Raw genomic sequence first — 19,602 nt, forward strand, 5'->3', positions numbered from 1 at the left:
GTATGTGCGTGAGTCCCTGTGCTGCTGTTGTTGTTGTTGTTGCTACTTTTGCCGCACCCCGAATTTCGAATTTCGTGTGCCTGTGCCTAAATTAAAAGGATTATCCTGACGCCCAAAAGGACGCATTTTTAGTCCTAGGTAAGCATTGAACTGAGAGGGAAAACCCCCTGGGAAATACTAGTTTTATGTGCCAAGTTTGAATATCGTAATTGAATTAGATTGGACTTTTCGTTCTGGGGAATACGCCTGAAATTATGCAATAAATATACATTTTATGCTTGATTGAAATTCAGTTTATTCCATTATAGAGCTAAGCTTTATAAGTAGGTCTCCCAATGGTGAACCACTTCATTAAAATCGAATAATAAATCATGTTAAGCATTTTCCATTTCCTTGAACCTCAAAGGAACCTTAATCACTGCAGCCAGACCTAAACTCTATTCCAATTTCAGGAGACAACCAACGACAGTTGGGTGTCAATCACTCCTGTCACTCGATCCCATCATTTTCCCATACATTTATTCACTGGTATTCGCTGGTTTTCCTTTGGCACTTTTCTTTTGTCCCTAATTTAAGGGCTGCTGCGGAGTTCGGGGGTTCGATGAACTCGTGTAGAAAATGTGCAATTAATTGATTGATTCGCGGTGGCTTCTTTGTGTGGTCCCACCCCAACTCGCTAAAGCTGAGTCTTCCTTTCTTCCTGCCTGGTAATCCAATGTTTGAGCCTGTCATGTTTATTGGGGTCAGACCTTTGGACGCAGGGCGTACTGATTAATGGCTAGCCAGCAACAAGCTGAGTCGGCCAACTCATCCGACTAGCCACCTAGTCATTGCACTCATACACTAGCAAAAAATGGAATAAACACTAGGGAACATTGTAGCATATAGACGTAACTAGTTAAGGAGCATCAATATTCAAGTCCGGGCAAAACTGTAAAAGATTTATATAGGAACCTATATTAGATGCATCACTTATGAATCAGCAACAGCTATCACCTTGTTTTTCCTTCTAATATAATTCCGCTGAGCCTCACGTTCTATATCAATTTTTTGATACTTTTCTTGTTTGGTTAATGTTCATTTTATTTGTTAATTAAAATATAATGTTCTAGCTTTTTGTTTTGTATTTTTACTGGTTGTGGGTATTGCACTCCCGCCTTGGCTTCATCATCAGCAGCGGCAGCACCATCGTTGTCGTAGTTGTGTCATTAACCTGTCATAAAAATCGCAGCTTTGGGCTAGGTCCCAGTTACAGTCGCAGTCCCACGAGTGGAAAAAGAGTGAACTGTAGTGAAGTGGGATCTGGGGGCCAGGAACTGGGGGTGCTGGAGGTGGAGCCATGCCATCCTCTATGGCTCACCGCCATGGTATGCTAATTGAAGCTGGACTTTTTGTTTGCCAACACTTTGCAGTTCTCTACGCTCGCCGCTCCGTGCCAATGCGTTCGTTCTGCTCTCAAATACATTTCGCACAGATTAAGGCTGTAAATAACAATTCTCCAAAAGGAGGCGGGTCGCCACGCAATCCGCGTTAACTGGGGAAATGAACTGGGGGCGAAGTGTGAATAACGAATGTGGGAATGCACTTTCAATCAAAGATGGACAGAAAACTAAAGCTCCTAACATTTTTAGGAACTAATTTTAGTTAACGTTGGCAAAAACAAGTAATATATGAATCGGTGAATACAAAATTATTCAAAACAAAATCGATTAACCCTAAGTAACCCTACATAGATAAATTTAACCCCCTTTCAGCTGAACTCAAAGACAATTTCCCTGGTTACCAATAGCTGATGTATTTATAGCTCCGAAAGATAAATATATAATGTGCATATACCCTTTCCCCATATCTATTTTAGAGCCAATGGCCACTGCCCTTTGGCTAATGGAGGTGCCATATGGCACATGGTTGGGCTGGAGTTCCTTGCCACCTTGGCTCGTAAATGTAAATGCTGTAAATGCTTTCCCCATTATTGATGTTTGCCTGTGAGACAGTGTGGACGAGGACTAATCCTCTCCAGTAGCCGATACGCAGCGAAAATAATTTTTTAACGACTTTTCGGGGAGTTGGTTTTTTTTTATCTTTTTACGAGCTGCACTTGAAGGTATCTTTGCTGTTTGTGAAGCGGGCCTAGAGCTGCTGATCAATCTGCCACAATTGTGAGCCATATACCCAATTAGACGTTTAAATTTATCACTTTGCTGGCCGCCAACATTTTCTTATTCCACTACGCGGGTTTTTAAGCCGCTATGGTGAAAGAGAAATATGTGTCTGTCGTGGGGATTATTACTCATCGCATGCATTTTAAAATTCTTCACGAATTGACACCTTTGGGAGGCCTCCGCCGAATGGCTTAAAGCTGATTTCGTAGAATTACAAAACCCGCATCGCTCTTTTTTCCCCACCACCTTCTTCTGCCCCTCCTCCATCACCCTTTCAATGCTGACAAATTAGCAAGCGAAGCTGAATATTTTTGAATATGTTGGGTGGTCCCGTTTCCAATCGCTGTCTTTATGCCTTTATAAATCTTCGCGCTGCATTTTATTTAACACGAAATTGGCGCCAAAGCCAAAATGTTTTTGATAAGCCTCGTCTTCTGTTGGTTTTGGTCGTCTTCTGGGGTTGGGGAAACCTGACTCTGACATATGTTGGCCTTCTTTTCAGTTCCGAAAATGATCGGATGGCATGACTCTGTTCCTGGACCTTGGAATACAACCTGACTTCTCTTGCGGTTGCCAGTTGCAGTGGCAAATGACCGCAGGCTAACTGACCGAGAAGCTTAAGCCTGATTACAGTTACTTGTTTAAGAATGCTACCCCTTGATGCGCAGGGTATATTAGGAAACACTTAACAAAATATCATAATGCAAACTATTTTTGTTACCTCGAATGTAAAGTCATATTTTTTAGTCAAGCTTTTTTTTATAACCAAAAGCAATCAATTAGGAGGGCATTCAAAATTCTTGGAAACAATAATCCCAAATTTGATTCCCCTTTCCATATGACAGCCCGACATATGCTGACTAATTACAAGCACTTTTCGAGCCATTTACATGTGCACATATGCTCAATACATTTCAATTGTGCAGAGACCAAGCCCTTTTCGTAAGCACTTGTAACAATTATGAATCACAATCGAAAAGGTAACACTCCAACTTCGGACTCGGATTCGAACTGGAACTCGAACTCGAACGGAGCATGATGATAATAAAATTATAAGGAAAACCTGTTGGACAATTGGTGGTCTGCTGGTACATGATTTGCCTATTAACGGATTTAAGACCGCGAGATGATTCATTCGATGAATGGAGGTGTTTTCGGTGTTATCCTCCGTGTCTTGAATGCCAAATGATGGTTTTGCATCGTCTAATGAGTTGTAAATCCCAGAAGGAAGAGGGCCACAGGGTCTAGGATTATATATATGTATGTACATATGTATATATATCATACCTTTTGTGCCTGGACTGCAGACGTCGCATTGTCTGTTGAAGCTTAAGCTTTTCATGCTTCATTATGCTGCCTTGAATGAATCTCTCCTATTCGTCGTCCTCCTGGCTGCCTTTGTTTTCCTTCGCCCACGAGCTGACATTGAGTTATTACATTCAGACAGGGAACCCAGAACAGAAACCCTAAAGTTGGCCATAAACATAAAGCCCAGTTTCAATCTGGTCGCTCCCACAGCAAGTGAGGCTAAGCCTAAACACCCTTTACGCCTTATTATCTGCCGGAGACAATAAACAATCGTTTAATTGGAATTAAGTTCGAAAATAAACGCCTTTCTAGGGAAAAACTAAAAGTCTTAAGCGTTTTTATTGGCATTATCGCTTCAGCTATTTCCGCTGTTAATTTAAAGCTCACGAGCCATCGAATCAAATATCAAAAAGAAAAAAGAAAAAAAAACTGTAGACCCAGAAAAAACAAACCGATCCCCAATAATTAGAAATCAAAGCCGGTTTCAACCAAATGTGTGAGCATGTGTGGGACAGTGCGGTTCGGTAGTATAAATTCGAAATAAATAAGTTATTTTAGCATGTTTTAATGTTGTTTCAATAAATTAAGTCCAGATGGTAATTAAATATATTCATTCCAATTATAGAGCTGTATTCTAAGTCAAGTTCCGTTCACTTGCGAAACGCACTGTATCTGGAAACGATTCCCAAAACTTGTCTACTTTCGTATTCAATAGTGTTATCATGAAAGATGGTCTGAATGGCCAGACGCAGACCGCAAACGCGACTTCGGTCGCCGAGTTCCAGATTGTCGAGAGCTTGTAGCTTCCCCCTTTCCACCTTTGTGGTTGATGATTGATCTTATCGCGGCCCGCTCGCCCCGTGAGTCATCATAAAAAACACATATTTTTCTTCTTCAGCAGCCGCAGCAGCATCGGCAGCCGCCTCAGCAGCGATCGCCATAAGTTGTTAGCTGTTTTGTACTTTATGGCCTTTTGGCGGCGAAATAGGGGCGGTAGATCGCATCTGGCGGGGGGAGGGATGGGTTAGCTTCATAACTCAATGTGGGTTGTCGTTTCGGTTCTGTTTAAGCTGCGTGCGATACTTACTTTCCTTCGTTTTTATTTTGGCCCACACAAAGGCCGTTGCTAGAGTACTATGGAACGAAACGTAAACGCGGACAGTTAAAAAAAGATGCCTTCGACATGTGGGAAAAAATGTGGGAAAAAATGTAATTACAGCGAATGTTCAAAATTACTTTTTCAAGTCGGTGAACATTTACGACTTGGCATAAATCATTAACACAAGGAGCTTACGTTTTCAATAGCTTTGTGCCATTTTGGCAAACTAGGCACGCTATTAAATGTACTTACAACTTACTATTAACAAAAAATTGGTTGCTAACTTACATAATCATCATTGTAACAAACGAAAATATACAAATTTAGTTTCTTATTTATTATTTTTTTTTTTTTATTTAAACTAAGAGTTTTTTCCACGGTTCATTAACCCATTCTTATAAAATGCGTAACTGTAAAATCATGCGAGCAATTGTCCAAGCAGACGGGCAGCAAAATATTCACACACTGCCTGCAAAATGTCCAAAATGATAAATGACTTTCGGCGTTTGCCACTTTTGCCACTCCGGCTAATTTCCGCTTCCAGTGCAATTTCGCCAAATCAAAATTCCCTCGAATCTGTCGTGTAAAAGATCCCGATATGAAATGCAGCCGGTGACTTTTTCACTTTTTCATTTCTTTCCCGACTGCAGCATAGGATCACATGTGGCACATGTAGGCATGTCCAGTGATTCAATCTGCTTGGCATCCACCCCATTTCCGGTTTCCATTACAGTTTCCCAGGCAGCTCTTTCACCCGCCGCCATTGCGGAGTGGTCACCACCTCGTGGCTCTTTCTTTTTTCCATTTTTAGTTTTGGGAGGCGTTTCGCAGTCATCGGTCAGGAATTGGCGCAGACACTGCGTTTCTGTCAGAAGGAGGAGGATTCCAGAGTTTCGACCCAGACAAATTGCCCCGGCGGCTTGCGTTGCTTGTGTTCTCTGCTGGTGTATCAGCTCCAGTATGCGGTTGCGTCAGTCCAAGCTACAGTGTTACCCTGATAAATGGAACTTTATATCAAAACGTAGTGAAAACATTGCCTGAAAACTTGGGTTTTACGGGCACTTACTTAAAGTCTTGATTATTGCAGTTTCTTTTTTTTCCCCCATTTTCAATAATAGAGATATTATTTTTAATTATCAGATTTGCTAAGTTAACTATATGTATTACTAAATTTAGGATATGCTGTTAAGAATATGTTGACTTCCTCAGTCGCCTTATTAAGCAAGAAATATTTATTTTCCAATCAATGTTGTTCTGTAAAAGGGTACGTTTTATCGAAGCTTCACTCTAAATCAAAGCTTAACGCCCTCTTCCTGGCCTAATTATGTTGTTGCACATGCACATTTTTATGAATGAATCACAGCCTCCAGCTCTTTCCCACACGAATGAAAAAATATTTATAAAAATGAATTAGTCTGTGCTGAAAAATGTTATGGAATTAAAAAGTACAAAAAAATGGATCGCCCGAGCAGGGACTTGAACCCTGGACCCTTGGATTAAAAGTCCAATGCTCTACCGACTGAGCTACCCGGGCACATGGCAACAGGGTCGCGAAAAACGAAATAAGAGCAAACATCGCCAAAATCGAGAGAACAGTTCTGGCGCTCTGCCATTCTGTACTTTCTCTTTAAGTTTGTTGCTGTGACTAAGGTGTTCGCAAGTCGATCATCATTTTAGAACTGTTTTATGTCTCTTTCAAATTGAAAACTTATTTTAATATTTAAACATGTCTGTCACTAAATGTTTTTCTCTATAACAACAAAAAATTTGCTGATTTTCTAGTCAAAAATCTAAATAAAAAATTCTAAATAAAGAAATGATGCTTTTAGACTTGTATGCATATGCATAAAAGTACTGCTGTATTTTTAGAAAAATAATACCAATTTAAAATTATAAAATCATAATGAAATGGAAATGGAAAAATAAAATGGATTTTATGAAAACCTTAGACCGTGAAATTTTTAAATGGTCTCCGCTCAAAATCGAATTCGAAAATTAATCCGATTTGTATTGATATCCCAATTAGAGTTCCCATTCAGGGCAGATGAAAAAGCAGATGAAATGCAGTGAACGACCTCCCCAACGATTCGCCGATGTCTGTGAATGGGATGCGGCTGGAGAAATGCATTTATCAAAACATAAAAATAAACACGAATTGCTACAGAAATAGACAAAGGGCGCAGCGACCAAATGTTTCCCTCCAAATATCCGAAGAAGGAATTTGTATGTGCATATACATATATTTAAACAGCTAACCAAGCAGAGGAAAATACTTAAAAATGCTTGAGAATGCTCGTGCGTAGGGGTATACACATGTGTACAGTTTTTGGACTTCGGCTTTTCCTTCGTTTTCCACAGCTGTCAAAGAAATACCCTTTCCTCTTGCATGTAATTGCTTGATATTGGGTAGATTTCGAGGGATAGGAATTTTTTGGGATAGGGGTTTTCTTCGGATCCACTCGCCGCTGACCTTATGACTGACAATTTCCTCAGCACATTTATCTCTTTGGGTCCCCTGCTATCGCACTTTGTTCCCCACTCACTTTTCAATTATTCCTCTTTTTCTTTGTCTCCGCGGCAGACAAGTTTTCCATATGTGTATGTTTGCTTAATACGTTTTAAGCGCTTTTTAAGCGTTCAAGTCACGATTTTCATATTTATAGAGTTTACAGAGGAAAAGCGGTGGGAAGTGGGGAGTGGGGATCGCTGATTGATCAGCTGTATGTATGTGAATGTGCAAGCTCTTCTTGATGCCTATCTGGATTCGATTTTTCCTCTCCACTCTGTCGTTGTCTTTTCTTTTCTATAAATTTAATTATTAGGGTTGCCCGAAGGCAACTTCGAACTTTGTCTTATCGTTAATTTCATCGCCAACGCTTTTTCGTTTTTCCCAAGATTTCCTCAGTTATTTCTTTTATTCTGCGACCCAATGATGGATCACTCCCATGTGCTGGGGAATTCCAGCTAAACATAGCAGTTCATGCTTTGGTGCCTCTTCTCAGGACGTAAGCCAAAAACTATAGTTTTAGCTTTCAACTTAAGTATACTAAATATCTCAAAAATACAAGAAAGATACACACTAAATTTTTGAGCTTAAAATATCTTTTGATTACATTTTATTATTGAAATTTTTCAAAATATATGTATGTACGTTGTATTTTTGTATTAAACCAAATATATTCGTAAAGTATATTAGTAACTCCCGCTTCTGAAGGTACATTTTTAAATACCTTACAATATTTTTCACAACATATAATCTGCATAGATATAATTTTTAATGTGATATACGGGTTTCAGTTTAATGCAAATTTAGCGATAAAACCACGTAGAGGAAGTTCAGTTTTTTTCTGTTGACAGGAAGAGGCGAAGACAGCCGACATAGATGAACATGGAATGATTTAGCACAAATTACCCACACTAAAATTAATTACTTGACCAGAACAGAACAGAACATCCGAGTCAGCCAACCATGTCCTTTTGATGGCTGGGAACGAGCACCGAAAGAGCAGCGAAAACAACTCAGACTATGCGAAGGAAAATTTTCGTTTTCATTGGAAAAATGCATAAATTTTCCACCAAACTGGGGAATGAGATGCAAGGCAAGGAAACAACTTGGCTGGCTGTCTTTGTTTACATACTTCTTTTAACTGAAATTTATCGCCCGTCGCCGCTCCTACGCGTGAAATTGTAATAATTAACCGGAAAAAAAACCAAGGAGGTTGGGGAAATTGAAAAACCATTACGCCAAGGCATTTTGTATACTTGCTTTTCTCTTTATTACAGTTATAATTTATTTGAGGCGATTTTTCAATCGCACTCCACATGCGGTCAGTTTAAGAAGCGCTCCCTCCCAGTTGCAATCAATCATGGGAATTGTCAGGGGGTTCCCCCACTCTATATACATACATATGTATATATGTACGTATAGTTTCCCCTCGATCAATCGAAGGGAACATGTGTACACAGTACATATCTTGCCCGATTCGTTACGCAGCTCAAAGTCGAACCGAAATGGCATTTTAACATGCCACATGAGGCAGTTTGGTTTTCATTAATCAACATTGTAAAGGTTCCACTCTTCAACCTCGAGGATGCACTTCGTCTTGAGTGGGCGATTCAGATGCGGAGTGGGAGGGCCTTCACTTAACTGTCCAGTGGAGTGCATCTAGCAATATAATCGGGTTTTGTATCATTCTAATTTTAAGAGCACTTTTAAACGGCACCGTGGGAAGGCATTCAATTCTAGGGTGTGTTCTTTCCGCAGTGCGAGTGTACTATTTTAATTAATTTTAGTTCTTTTGTTGTTAATATTGAGTAACTTTATTTTATTGCAAGGGGCTTTGAATTATATTAAGTGAGCTTGAACATGATTGAGAGTTTATTGAAATTCTGGAAAATGTTTGATGACTTCAAAATGTAATTACATTTTCCGCGTATACTCTCTTCACCTATTCTACAAACTCATCGCTTCAGTTTCCACGCTCTCTCTTTCTGCTAACCCAATCCACTTTGACCCTCGGCAATGGCAATTTTCACTTAATCGTTTTTCTTTATGCTGCTGGTACTCAATTTTCCGGGACTTTGTTGCGTTTTCCTTCGCCGGCTCCCCTATTTTTCATTATATTTTGTATTTTCACCTCGTTTTTTTTTTTTTGCCTACCTGGGGTGCATTTTGCTTTGACAGCTCTCTCAATTATGCACAGGTGATTGCTGTGCCATTAGGACGCTCCTTTCCCAACCCTCCTTGTTTTCCCTTTAACAATAGAATTAAATAAGGATACACACTGGTACCTTTACAGGTGCGTTTCGTGTTTCAACCTGTTGTCCTTCTTGGCATATTGTGTTACCTTTGGTCCCTCGACGGCTTTTTTTCCACTTGCTTCCGGAAATTCCTTTGCCATTTTCAGAGTGCAGCAGAAAAGGTCAGAAAAAGTATGTTTTTCGTCTGGCACATTATGTAAGGTGAGTGCGATTTTACCAAGCAGAGAATAATTAAGTAAACTATTTTCCATGTCTTAAAGAAAGAGCCCGAAGGAAGTTTGTTTCTATTCTCGCTTTGTTTGCTTAACCAACTTTCGACACCACAACCAGGTTTCAGACATAAACCATTTCATTTCCATATTGATTCTGTGATTTTATGGCTTTATTTTTTGGCTTGCGGCAATTTCTGAAATGTTCGAGAGCCAAACTGCATTTTGTTAATCAATTTGATTAATGTTGCCCTAATTGACTTTCACTTGGTGGAGTTTCATTTTGTCCGGGCCTTTCCATTTCGTTAAAGGAGGGTATATTATTATTTTTCATTTTTGTTTTACCAGAATTTTGGACAACCTGTTTTACAGGGTATACCACTTTAGTTTTCGTTTTTAGCTAAAGGAAATTTCCATACGGGTTTGAAAGATCTCAATTTAATTGCCGGCAATTTTTAGCTCGTTTTCACTCGGAATCAGTAGCAGCTGCATCTCCATTTCGCTTATTGATGCCACATGTCGAAACACATGCTCAACATTTGCGCAACCTTTGGCCACAGATACAGATACATTTGTATCTGCGAGTGCATTGACCTCTTCCCTCCAAAAGGGAAATATCTCCAAGTCAGAACTTTGTTCGCAGATATCAAAGCAGAAACCATAACTAGCAGTCATACTCTTTTTGCAGTTATGTAGTTCTACTTTTCATTTCTACATCCATTTCGCTTCAGTTCAGTTCAGTTCGTTCAGCGCAACTCAGTTCAGTTAGTTGGCTATTCACGAGAAAGTGGCACGACATGCTCCTCCTGCTCCTCCAGCTCCTCCGTTTCCTCCCAACTAACTTGGCGTGTTCAGGAAGCATCGTCTGGCCAACTATACTGAAACTGGGTTGAATTGGGCTGACAGACGCCGGATGTCATCTAGCTGTCGGACTATTTTCCCAGCCCCCTCCTCATCATCTTTGCTTTTGGCTCCTATTGAATGGTACTATACCTCGCCCACTCCATTTACGTTGAATTTTTCATTTCACTGAAAGTTCGTTTTGGTTTCAATAAGGGGAAAGGGGCATGAACTGCGCTAGCTAATAAGGCATTCTTTGTTGCAGATTGCCATATTACTAAAACATTTATAGGTTAAAGTAAGGATGGCGTATTCTTAGCGCTTCGGTTATTAAGAAATAACTATATCTACTCCGTTTTACAGGTTAGAGAGGTAGAGGTAAAGAGGTTACAGTTAGAGATTTCTCATCAATATATTTATTTTTCATTGAGAAACTACTTTGTACATTCTCCCTACTACTATATAGCCAATTTGTTCAGAAATCCCCTGTAATGCATATCATTTCCGTGCGCTGACAGGCTCAATAAACTACGTTAACTGGATGCCGAAAAATGTGCGCCATTTAAATTCGCCTCGCTCCTTTTTTCGGCATCGTCCTGGCATTCCACTTGACGGCACTTGAGCAACGTCGTCAACGTCCTTTCTTTTTTTTCTTTTTTTGCGCAAAGGGTAATTTTTGCACGTGTGCCGCCACTTGACGGCAACTTTGGAGGAGGGGTGTGGAGAGGAGAGAGGGAAGAGTCCCGGCCAAGACGGTGCAACAATTGGGGAAGACCTTAAAGCGCTGCCAGCTCAATTAAGTCAACGTAATTGGCCTAATTGACTCCGACGGCCAACAAAGGCTGCCTTCTAAGACGTATAACTTTCAGGGCGTGGGGTGGGGATGCCGCTGGAACACACAGGCAGTTTGGAGAGTGAAATTTTTGAGGACCAGCAGATAAGCACGTTGTTGGCTGTCGGGTTAGCTTTTGGCCCCAACTTATCGCTGCAACCCAGAAAAAAAATCTATCCAAACACAAAGTGAGGCAACCAACGGCAGACGCAACATAAAAACCTCATCAACAACAGCGTTGACACAAAGACCTCAAATAAACAAGCAGCAATTTCAAAATAAGAAAAAAAATAAAAACAAAAGCTGTACAAAAAACACAAACCAGAAGGGGGAGTGTAGTAAAAAAACGAAGACTGAAACCCAAGAAAAGAAATTGAACTTCCTTCTTGGGCTTTTGAAACTTCAAGTTGTTTAGGAAGTACAGAGAAAAAAGGAAGCTTTTTTAGTATTAATATTTTTTGTGCTGAAATAAAGTGTTAAGGCAGGATTGAGATATTGAAACATACATTGAAGAAGTACAATCCTCTAATACACCACTGAAAACATTGATTATAAAAACCTTAGGATACATAAGCATTAAGCTTTTGGAAGATATTTTGATCAGTTTCTCTTTGTGTACATAAAACTTGTGCATAAAAAGTCAAAACCTATTTGGGTTAAAGCAAAAGCTAAAAGGTTGAAGGGGAAAGGGGAAAAGAGAAGCGAGTGGGGAAGACGGAACCATGAGCCAGCAGAAATTCAAATTCAACTTTAACTTCAAATTCGTAATGAAATTGAAAATGCGTATACATATGTGTTAGTGTGTGTGTGTGGGGCAGGAAAAGCCAACTTGGCGGCCAATTGAGAATTGAAATTGAAACTCGCACTCCACTCGAAAATGAGCAGGAAAATCCACAAGGCGATCCGTTAAATTGGCGCTGCTAATGTGTGAGTTTGTGCGATGAGTGGTAACGATGATAATGCCGATGAACATGGGGCTGCTAATGGGTCCAATGATGATGATGATTGAAGAAGCCAATTTATCGAGGGTATGCTGTAATGGAAAGTCTGTTTGCTCGGAGTGTTTCTTAGTTGTTGAAAACGAAAACGAACTTCCGTGTTCGTGGTGGAATTTAATTAGAATGAATTGGAGCAGAACTATATTTTTAATCGATTCGTATGGTCCACAACCAACAATTTATTAGGGAATTTGATACGCTTGGGGGTAATTTAAGTTAATTTACTTTTAATTGAAAGAAAGCGTAATTTGGAGTGGGTTCTTAGAGGGAGTGGCTTTCTTTTATATTTCTTAAATAAGTTCACATAGACATCGCTATTATTTGTTTAATTATTATAAGCATAGTACGCAATCAATAAATATATCCTATTACCCGAATTCAAATAAACGTTTCCATTCGATTCAAGTGCTAAATTAGTTTATTCGAATAACTACAACTTTCCCATTCATCTGATTCACTTTCAGCGGAGACGCGAACGTGGTCGCATTCATTTGAAGGGCGTTCGCCTGGTGGAGGAGGCGACGGTCAGCGGCGAGGGCGGCGATCCCTTTGCACCGGATGTGAGTAGTCAGAAATGTTTGGGAATGCTTATATTTCATTAACAAACGTTCAAATCCAATCCCCCCATTTATTCATCCATCCAGGGTTATCCATTCCAAGTGGGCTACTGTGAGATCTCTTCGTCGGCCAATTCGCATCAGGTGGAGAACGGCGGCGGGGGCGGAATCGAGGGTCAGCAGAGTGGACGAGCGGTGCCACAGTACACACTCTACGTGATCGCCAACAGCGAAAAGGAGCGCAGCGAGTGGATCCGCGCCATCCGCCAAGGTGAGCCCCCATTGACTCGATTCATGATGACCCAATAAACAAAGGCAAGGGATCGCCAAACTGCAGCTGTTTTTGACCAGATCAATCGCAATCGATAAGAGGTAGTCGTGTTCAGTTCAAGAAGCGCCTGTAAATTAGGGAAAAAGTGACCTAAAATAATCATAAAGACTTAATTGGTTAAAGGCAGATGGGTTTTGCAGTTTAGGAGACATGGAAATTAAATCATGGAACATTATTGTGTATAGTGTAGCATGTACGACCTTAATGAGTGTTTAAAATGAAGTTCTTCATTCTATAAGCTTTATTACTTATATTTATTTATTTCCAGTTTGTGAGGACAGTAATACTCCAAAGTCGTACCGCTATCATCCGGGTTTGTGGTCCGGAAAGAAGTGGAGCTGCTGCAAGGGATTATCTCGAAGCACCTTTGGTTGCAGAGCAGCCGCCCATTGGCGTGAGGCAAACAATAATCCAAGTAAGTAAATGCAATCTTATAATAGCAAATATGTTGTCAAAACATATATGAATATGAAATACAGTTTAAGATAGTCAACTTAATAAAATTGTGTAGCTTCTCAAAGCAGTACATATAACAGACGAAGTTTTGCGCAACGAGTTGTGATTTCTAGACTAAGATTATATAGTAAATGTGCTGGAAGACCGACTCTCTGGCGCAGTTGAAGAACCTCTTGAGGCTAGCCTTGACTGGCGACTTCCTTGCCGTGTCAGGCAAATGTCATTGTCAACTGTGGGAGTTCCCCCGCTGCCAGCCACTTTCCCTGCCCCCCAAAAACTCATGGATATGCCCCGGGGGAACTGTCCCGCCCCATTCGTAAAATGCTCCTTTGTATCTGCACATTTTTTCTCACTTATCGCCCCTTGTTTTTCACACACATGTTCTGCATTTGCAACGCTTTTCCTTTTTCCTGTCGTCAGGCCTTATTTGACACATTGTCTGCGGTGCCAACTGGCTCCCCATTTGGATTTTTCTTTATTTTATATTGTGTGTGCGTGTCTCAAGTGCAGCTCTTTTACTTTTCTAAGCCGTTAATGAGCAGGCTCGAAAGGAGTCTGGGCTGGGAGAGAAGTATCTGAGTATCTGAGACTTACGCAGATACCGGTAGATACTGGCAGACACTTGCAGATACTTCTGTGTGGCCGGAACAAATACCTCAACAAAATGGGCATATTGCTGGGTATACAACTCTAATGCAACTTGGCACCTGTCGGTAAGTTTTTTTGTTTTTATTGACTGGGTGCTAATTCCTTATAACGTGGCTGTGGTCAGCAAATAGTTGCTAAAAAGTTTGTCTTCCATATTTGTCTGTGGATTGCAGGAAACTTCTAATATTTGCTGCAACTAAGGTAACGAATTTGAAAATAATAGCTCAAATGAAATGTAAATTATACAGGTTCTACCGCTTTCGTCACTAAAATCTCGAGAAGACATCTTACCCGTTTTTATCAACCTCACGAGACTTACTGTTTGATCTCATAAGATTGTGTCACAGACTTTGAGTCATCAACGCAAATCTTTGGTTAGCAATTGATAAAAGACTCTCCAGGAAATTAACAAACAACAAGATGGTTAGAAATACCCCTTTCTTCGTTATCTTTTATAAACTTAAAACAAATTTCCCAAAAGCAATGCTCTACAATAGTAATTGTATAATGTATAAGGCAGGAATGTAAACACCATTTTGCTTGTCACTGTATCTTAAATCCTTTGCACTCATTATCGGCTGTCAAAAATATTTTGATGTAGATCACCAATTGTCCCGGCACCTTCTCCAACCTTAACCCCTGACTGCCCCAGGCAGCTGAAATGATGGTCGAGAACTTTTCCCATTCGCCGACAGCCCGCAGATGTCAAGCTGGTGTTCTGATTGCTCATTTGTGTCATCAGATTAGATTTGAAAATGGGAACGAAACTGGGAACCAGAAGACAGACCCCTAAATGCCATGTGTGGCCACATTGTGTCTCACTGTTTGACAGTTTCACCGAATTTAGGGCCCAACAAAATTCAGTTGCCCCTGGTGGCGATATCTTCATGAGGATTCTCTCCATTTTCATTTCTTCGTTTTCGTGTTGTGGGGACATCAATTAGTGGCGTCACTTTAAATTGCCGTTAAGTCTGGCAAATTTCGTCCAGTCATTGGGTGGAATAAGAATCTCGAAGGGATCGGGATGTGCAAGGAGCCAAGCGGAAATAACAATAAAAATCAGGTCGCCTTCATCTTCATTTATCAGCCGAAGACAATGAAAGTGGAATGACTGGGCCTGCGATTGCGGCAGCTTGTCAGTTGCCGTTACAATAAATTAGCCTGTCAATTTTCTCCTTCGGTTATCTTTCACTTCAACTCACGGCCCTACGCCCCCACGCCACCACCCAACGTCTTCAGAAATTAATTACGCTACCCGAAAATCCTTTTCCCTCCACATTTTGACTTTCGCCGCGTGCCATCGTACGGTATGGTATGATTGCATTTAAAACCCACTTCGCATGACCCTTGAAATGTCCAGAAAGATCGAGAGTGTGAGATGATTAAGAGGAAAAGTGTTGAGCTTCTGACAACTATAAAGATATGTTTCAATAAATTATTGACTCAGAATGAATGAAACTCTCTTTAAGAATGGCAACTAACTACAAGTTTTGACAAATTGTTTTTACATTTTAATGGTATATACATCGAAATATTCATTACCATTATGGTAATAAAAGAACATACATACATAAACATAAAAAATAATGTTAAATTTATAACACTTAGAAAACGGAATGTTGAAATCTTCCCCGATTCATGTTAAAGATGAAAATAAATGAAGTAATAAACCCAAGTAAGCCGAATAATCAGGCGATACGCAGAAAGTAGGGTCCGCTAGCTGCAATTTAACGATGTCGTTGCTCTTTCACCAAATTTTTTGTGGCTCGGATTTTCGGTTCTGTTCCACTATTCCCGAAAACCAAAGATTTATGGTTCTCGTTTTAAGTGCTTCAAAAATAGTTTCATGTTGTGATTATTATCTGGGTTCCGAGGGGTAAAGAAAATAAAGAGTGAAAAGGAAGGGGGTATATCTAACCCATAAAAAAGTGAACTCGAAAACAAACAAAGAAGCGGGCTGAAAGAAGTTTTTCTATTAAGTTTTAACCTGAGTTTTTGGGTTGCACTTTTTTTTCGTATCTCCTTTTTTTTTTTTTTATTATTATTTTGACAAACCGAACAAGCAAACACCCCCACCAAAAGCAGGGAGGTTTCCTTTTGGCCAGTGGCCAGTTCTCCAAACTGGTTTCGGTTTTTAGCCACCACGGATGTATCCGAAAAGGCAGCCAGTTCGATATTTAAGAGCACAGCCCAAAGAGAACAGCAGCAACAGCAGCCAAACAAACTCAAATCGACGAAAAAAAGCTGAAACCCGAACAACACAAACTGGTTCTTATTTTGGCTCTGGCCTGGGCCAATTGTTTAAGCCTCGAATGGAAAAAGTAAACAACAACAACAACTGGCCAGTATCTTGGTATCACTATTGTTGCGGTTGTGTGAGTGTGCCTAGGCACGTGCATTGAACTTGGCTTGAAAACTAGGATGGTACCCAATAGACCTATACTCGTAGAACCGATGCTGCTTCCTTTCTTTGGACGCCGCAGGCTCTGAATTCAGTTTAGTAGGGAGGATGGGGAGGAACTGGCTTGTCTATCTGTCAGTATGTCGGTGCGCCTGTCCCCCTGATGATTTGATTAATTTTGCTATTAACCGATCTTGGCCAGACGTCCGCCTCCTTCCATTTGATTGTAATTAGGTGCCCCTTGTTGTCTCCTGCAGCTCGGAGAAGAACACCGAAATGCGTCGGGTGAGTGACCATGAAAACGGACCTAAACTCCGAGTCCGATAAAAGTCATAGTACACTGGGAGCAAATTTAAAACTATATTATAAAACGAAATGAGTTTCATAAAGAACTCCCTTCCCAACATTTACATAATTCATCGTGTACTATTTATTTTATATGTGAGTTTATTGATGATATACCATCGATTATTCTTTATTTTTGGTTGATTGCAAAGTTTATTGTATTCTTTCTAAGTGCATGTAGTCTAAAGCGCGTTGCTGTTCCCGTTCTTGAAAACCAATCCGCCAGACGAGAAACGCGCCTTTGCGCCTTGTGTTAGTTGTGGCTGCTGCTTTTTGTTCATGCATCTTCAGTGGCTGGTGGCTGCGATGCCTTCGACCTGCCCAATGTGCCTCGCATTTGGCTCCATTCTGTTGGATTCTGCTCTGCTCTGCTCCGTTCTGGTCGGGTCTTTCAAAAAGTTTTAGGCCGCCTCGCGGTCGGAGTGCGACGTCCCCACCATCCCCACCGTCTCCACCGCGTCCCCTGGTCATCCTGCCATGATTAATGATGCGTTCTGTTGTGATTCGTTCTAAACGTGGGAAATCGGCAGCAGAAGCCGAGCTTTCGAATGGTTTGAACCCTTCATTTTTATTTATTTCGTTTTGGCCCGTTCTCCTTTGTTAACTCACTCAAATCTCTTAACCTTTCCATCTCGAAAAAGACCACGCAATAATTATTTTTGGCCATACATAATATCTCGGCAAATTTCTCAACCAATTAATTTCTTTTCACGAAGAAGTTGGCGTGTGACAAGTGTTTGATTTCCCATAATCCGCCAATTTGTTGGTATTATATAAACGCTTAAGTCTGGTCTTCGGACAGGATTTGTTATGCTAAGCTGGTAATTACCTCATGTCTGTAAAAAGCCAGTGAAATTAAGAAAGAATTTCCATCATTCTCCAAGCAGGTTTGGCAGTTAATCAGAAGCATTTAATCATGTGATATTGAGAGGTTGAAGACAAATTCATTTGATGGATGGTATGATAATGATTTCTTTATACTTATGGTAATGCTTAAGCGGGAATTTTATTCATTTCAAAAATACAAGTCAAAGGAAGTTGTCAATTGCAAGAGAATTCTTAAGAAATTCAAAAAATACCCGTGTTTGTGCTTTTTTTCTTTTCCTTTGATAAGAAATAGAGTAATTTCTTATTTCTTTTCCATCAGAAACTTCCTTGTTTCGCTTTATTGAGAAAATAAAAATAATCCCCAACATGTTCTTTTGAAGTTGTTTCCCAAACTTTTCCTGTCGCCTTGTTTTTGTTTACTTGCTATGCTCCAAAAATGTTTTTCCTAATTGCGTCTTATAATTGATATTAGCCATGTCTGTTCTCTTTCTATTTCTTTCTCTCCACTCCATTTTGGCCATCAGCCGAAAGATGCAGCCACCACCCCCTCTCGCCTCCTTAACTTCCCTTTCTCCATCTCACACTCTCTCGCCTCCCTCTCTTTTTCGTGTGTGTTGCATTACAAGTTGCCCAAAAACAAAAATAAACAAAAACTTGCTCTTAACCGTTTTCTGCTCATTTCGTTAGAACTTTAATATATTTTATGGTTAGTGTTATAACCCCCACTCTCGTACTGTCTCTTTTCCACTTGCATTTACGCGAGTTACTAATTTTTCATCGGCTCTAACTGTAATTGTGACTGGCTAAGCGCACAAGTGCTCATTGATTTGCCTATGCAAAAAAAAGCAACAACTTTTGCGGTTAAATTTCTCTTAGGCTCAGTTGCATTTTTTCGCTCCACTCTGCTCTTTTCTGTTACTTTGTTATTCTCTATACCAGCTGTGCTCCACTCTGCTGGACCCAGTGTTGTTATTTTACCCCCTACTCGGCAGCTCTCTTAAGATCTGCCGTCCCTTTTTCGCTTTACAGAGGATCTCTCCCCCACACTTTACTGTTCACTCCATTTGCACTTAAAAAAACCATTAGGAATCAAATATTATACAAACTTTTTGTCTACGATATAATAAACATTTTTCTTTAAATAAAATTTTTACTTTAATTAGTTACTATTACAAAATATGCTGTTTGCTATTAGCATCTCAGAACAATATCAGATGCCAAAATTATATTGATATTAAAAATCAAGATGTACAACTCTAGTGGGCATTTCTCTGAGTGTAATGTTGACCGTGCTCTTTACTCTCCCATTGTTGCGCTTACTTCTTGAGCTGCTGAGAAGCGCTCGACGCCTGCGCGATCCGAATCCGATTGAGTTTCTTTTGAACCGTCGTCGAGTGCACAACGCAGAGCGGAAAGCGTAAATCGAAAAGCGGTTGCGGTTTCGAATTTAGCTGTTGTTTCGATTGTCGCGTGTGCCATTGAAAAACACAGTAGTTTGATTTTAGTAAAAACTGAATACCACGATAACCAAATTGCTAGATCATTGGCCGCGTTAAGCCGCAAAAGTGCAATAAATTAGAAAATTTGTTTACGGCCAAAACGTGCGGCGGCGACAAAATGTAAATGCTCAGGCAAAAGTGAAGTTTGCTTAAAAGGCCAAAAAGTGTTCTCAGCCCCAAAAATAAATCCAAATGTAAATATCTACAAATTGAAAAAAAAAGAATTAACTGAGAGGCAAAAGTGTTTGCAGCCAGGCGAAGCGTAGACATTATTGTGCCTTTCTTGACTTATTACTGCTGGAGATCTCACTCATCTCCAAAACTCATT

General features: G+C 40.2%; 1 protein-coding gene and 1 non-coding gene across 5 annotated transcripts in view; one reads left to right on the forward strand and one right to left on the reverse strand.

Annotated features, from left to right (window-relative positions):
• Nucleotides 1–19,602, forward strand: part of LOC120448693 (tyrosine-protein kinase Btk29A) — a 43,148-nt gene that overhangs the window by 4,584 nt on the left and 18,962 nt on the right. For 2 of the 4 annotated variants that reach the window (XM_039630852.2, XM_039630860.2), the window contains exons 3-5: nt 12,674–12,769; nt 12,854–13,037; nt 13,366–13,512. In XM_039630852.2, the coding sequence (XP_039486786.1) occupies nt 12,674–12,769; nt 12,854–13,037; nt 13,366–13,512 (427 nt within the window). Of the gene's footprint in view, nt 1–12,673; nt 12,770–12,853; nt 13,038–13,365; nt 13,513–19,151; nt 19,469–19,602 lie in introns of those variants that run through there. The other 2 variants (XM_039630867.2, XM_039630875.2) reach the window with 1 other exon arrangement.
• On the reverse strand, nt 6,031–6,103 carry Trnak-uuu. Its single transcript has one exon. It is a non-coding gene; the product is annotated as a tRNA-Lys (tRNA).

This window comes from Drosophila santomea, chromosome 2L (assembly GCF_016746245.2).
Source record: "Drosophila santomea strain STO CAGO 1482 chromosome 2L, Prin_Dsan_1.1, whole genome shotgun sequence".
Classification (NCBI taxonomy): Eukaryota; Metazoa; Arthropoda; class Insecta; order Diptera; family Drosophilidae; genus Drosophila; species Drosophila santomea.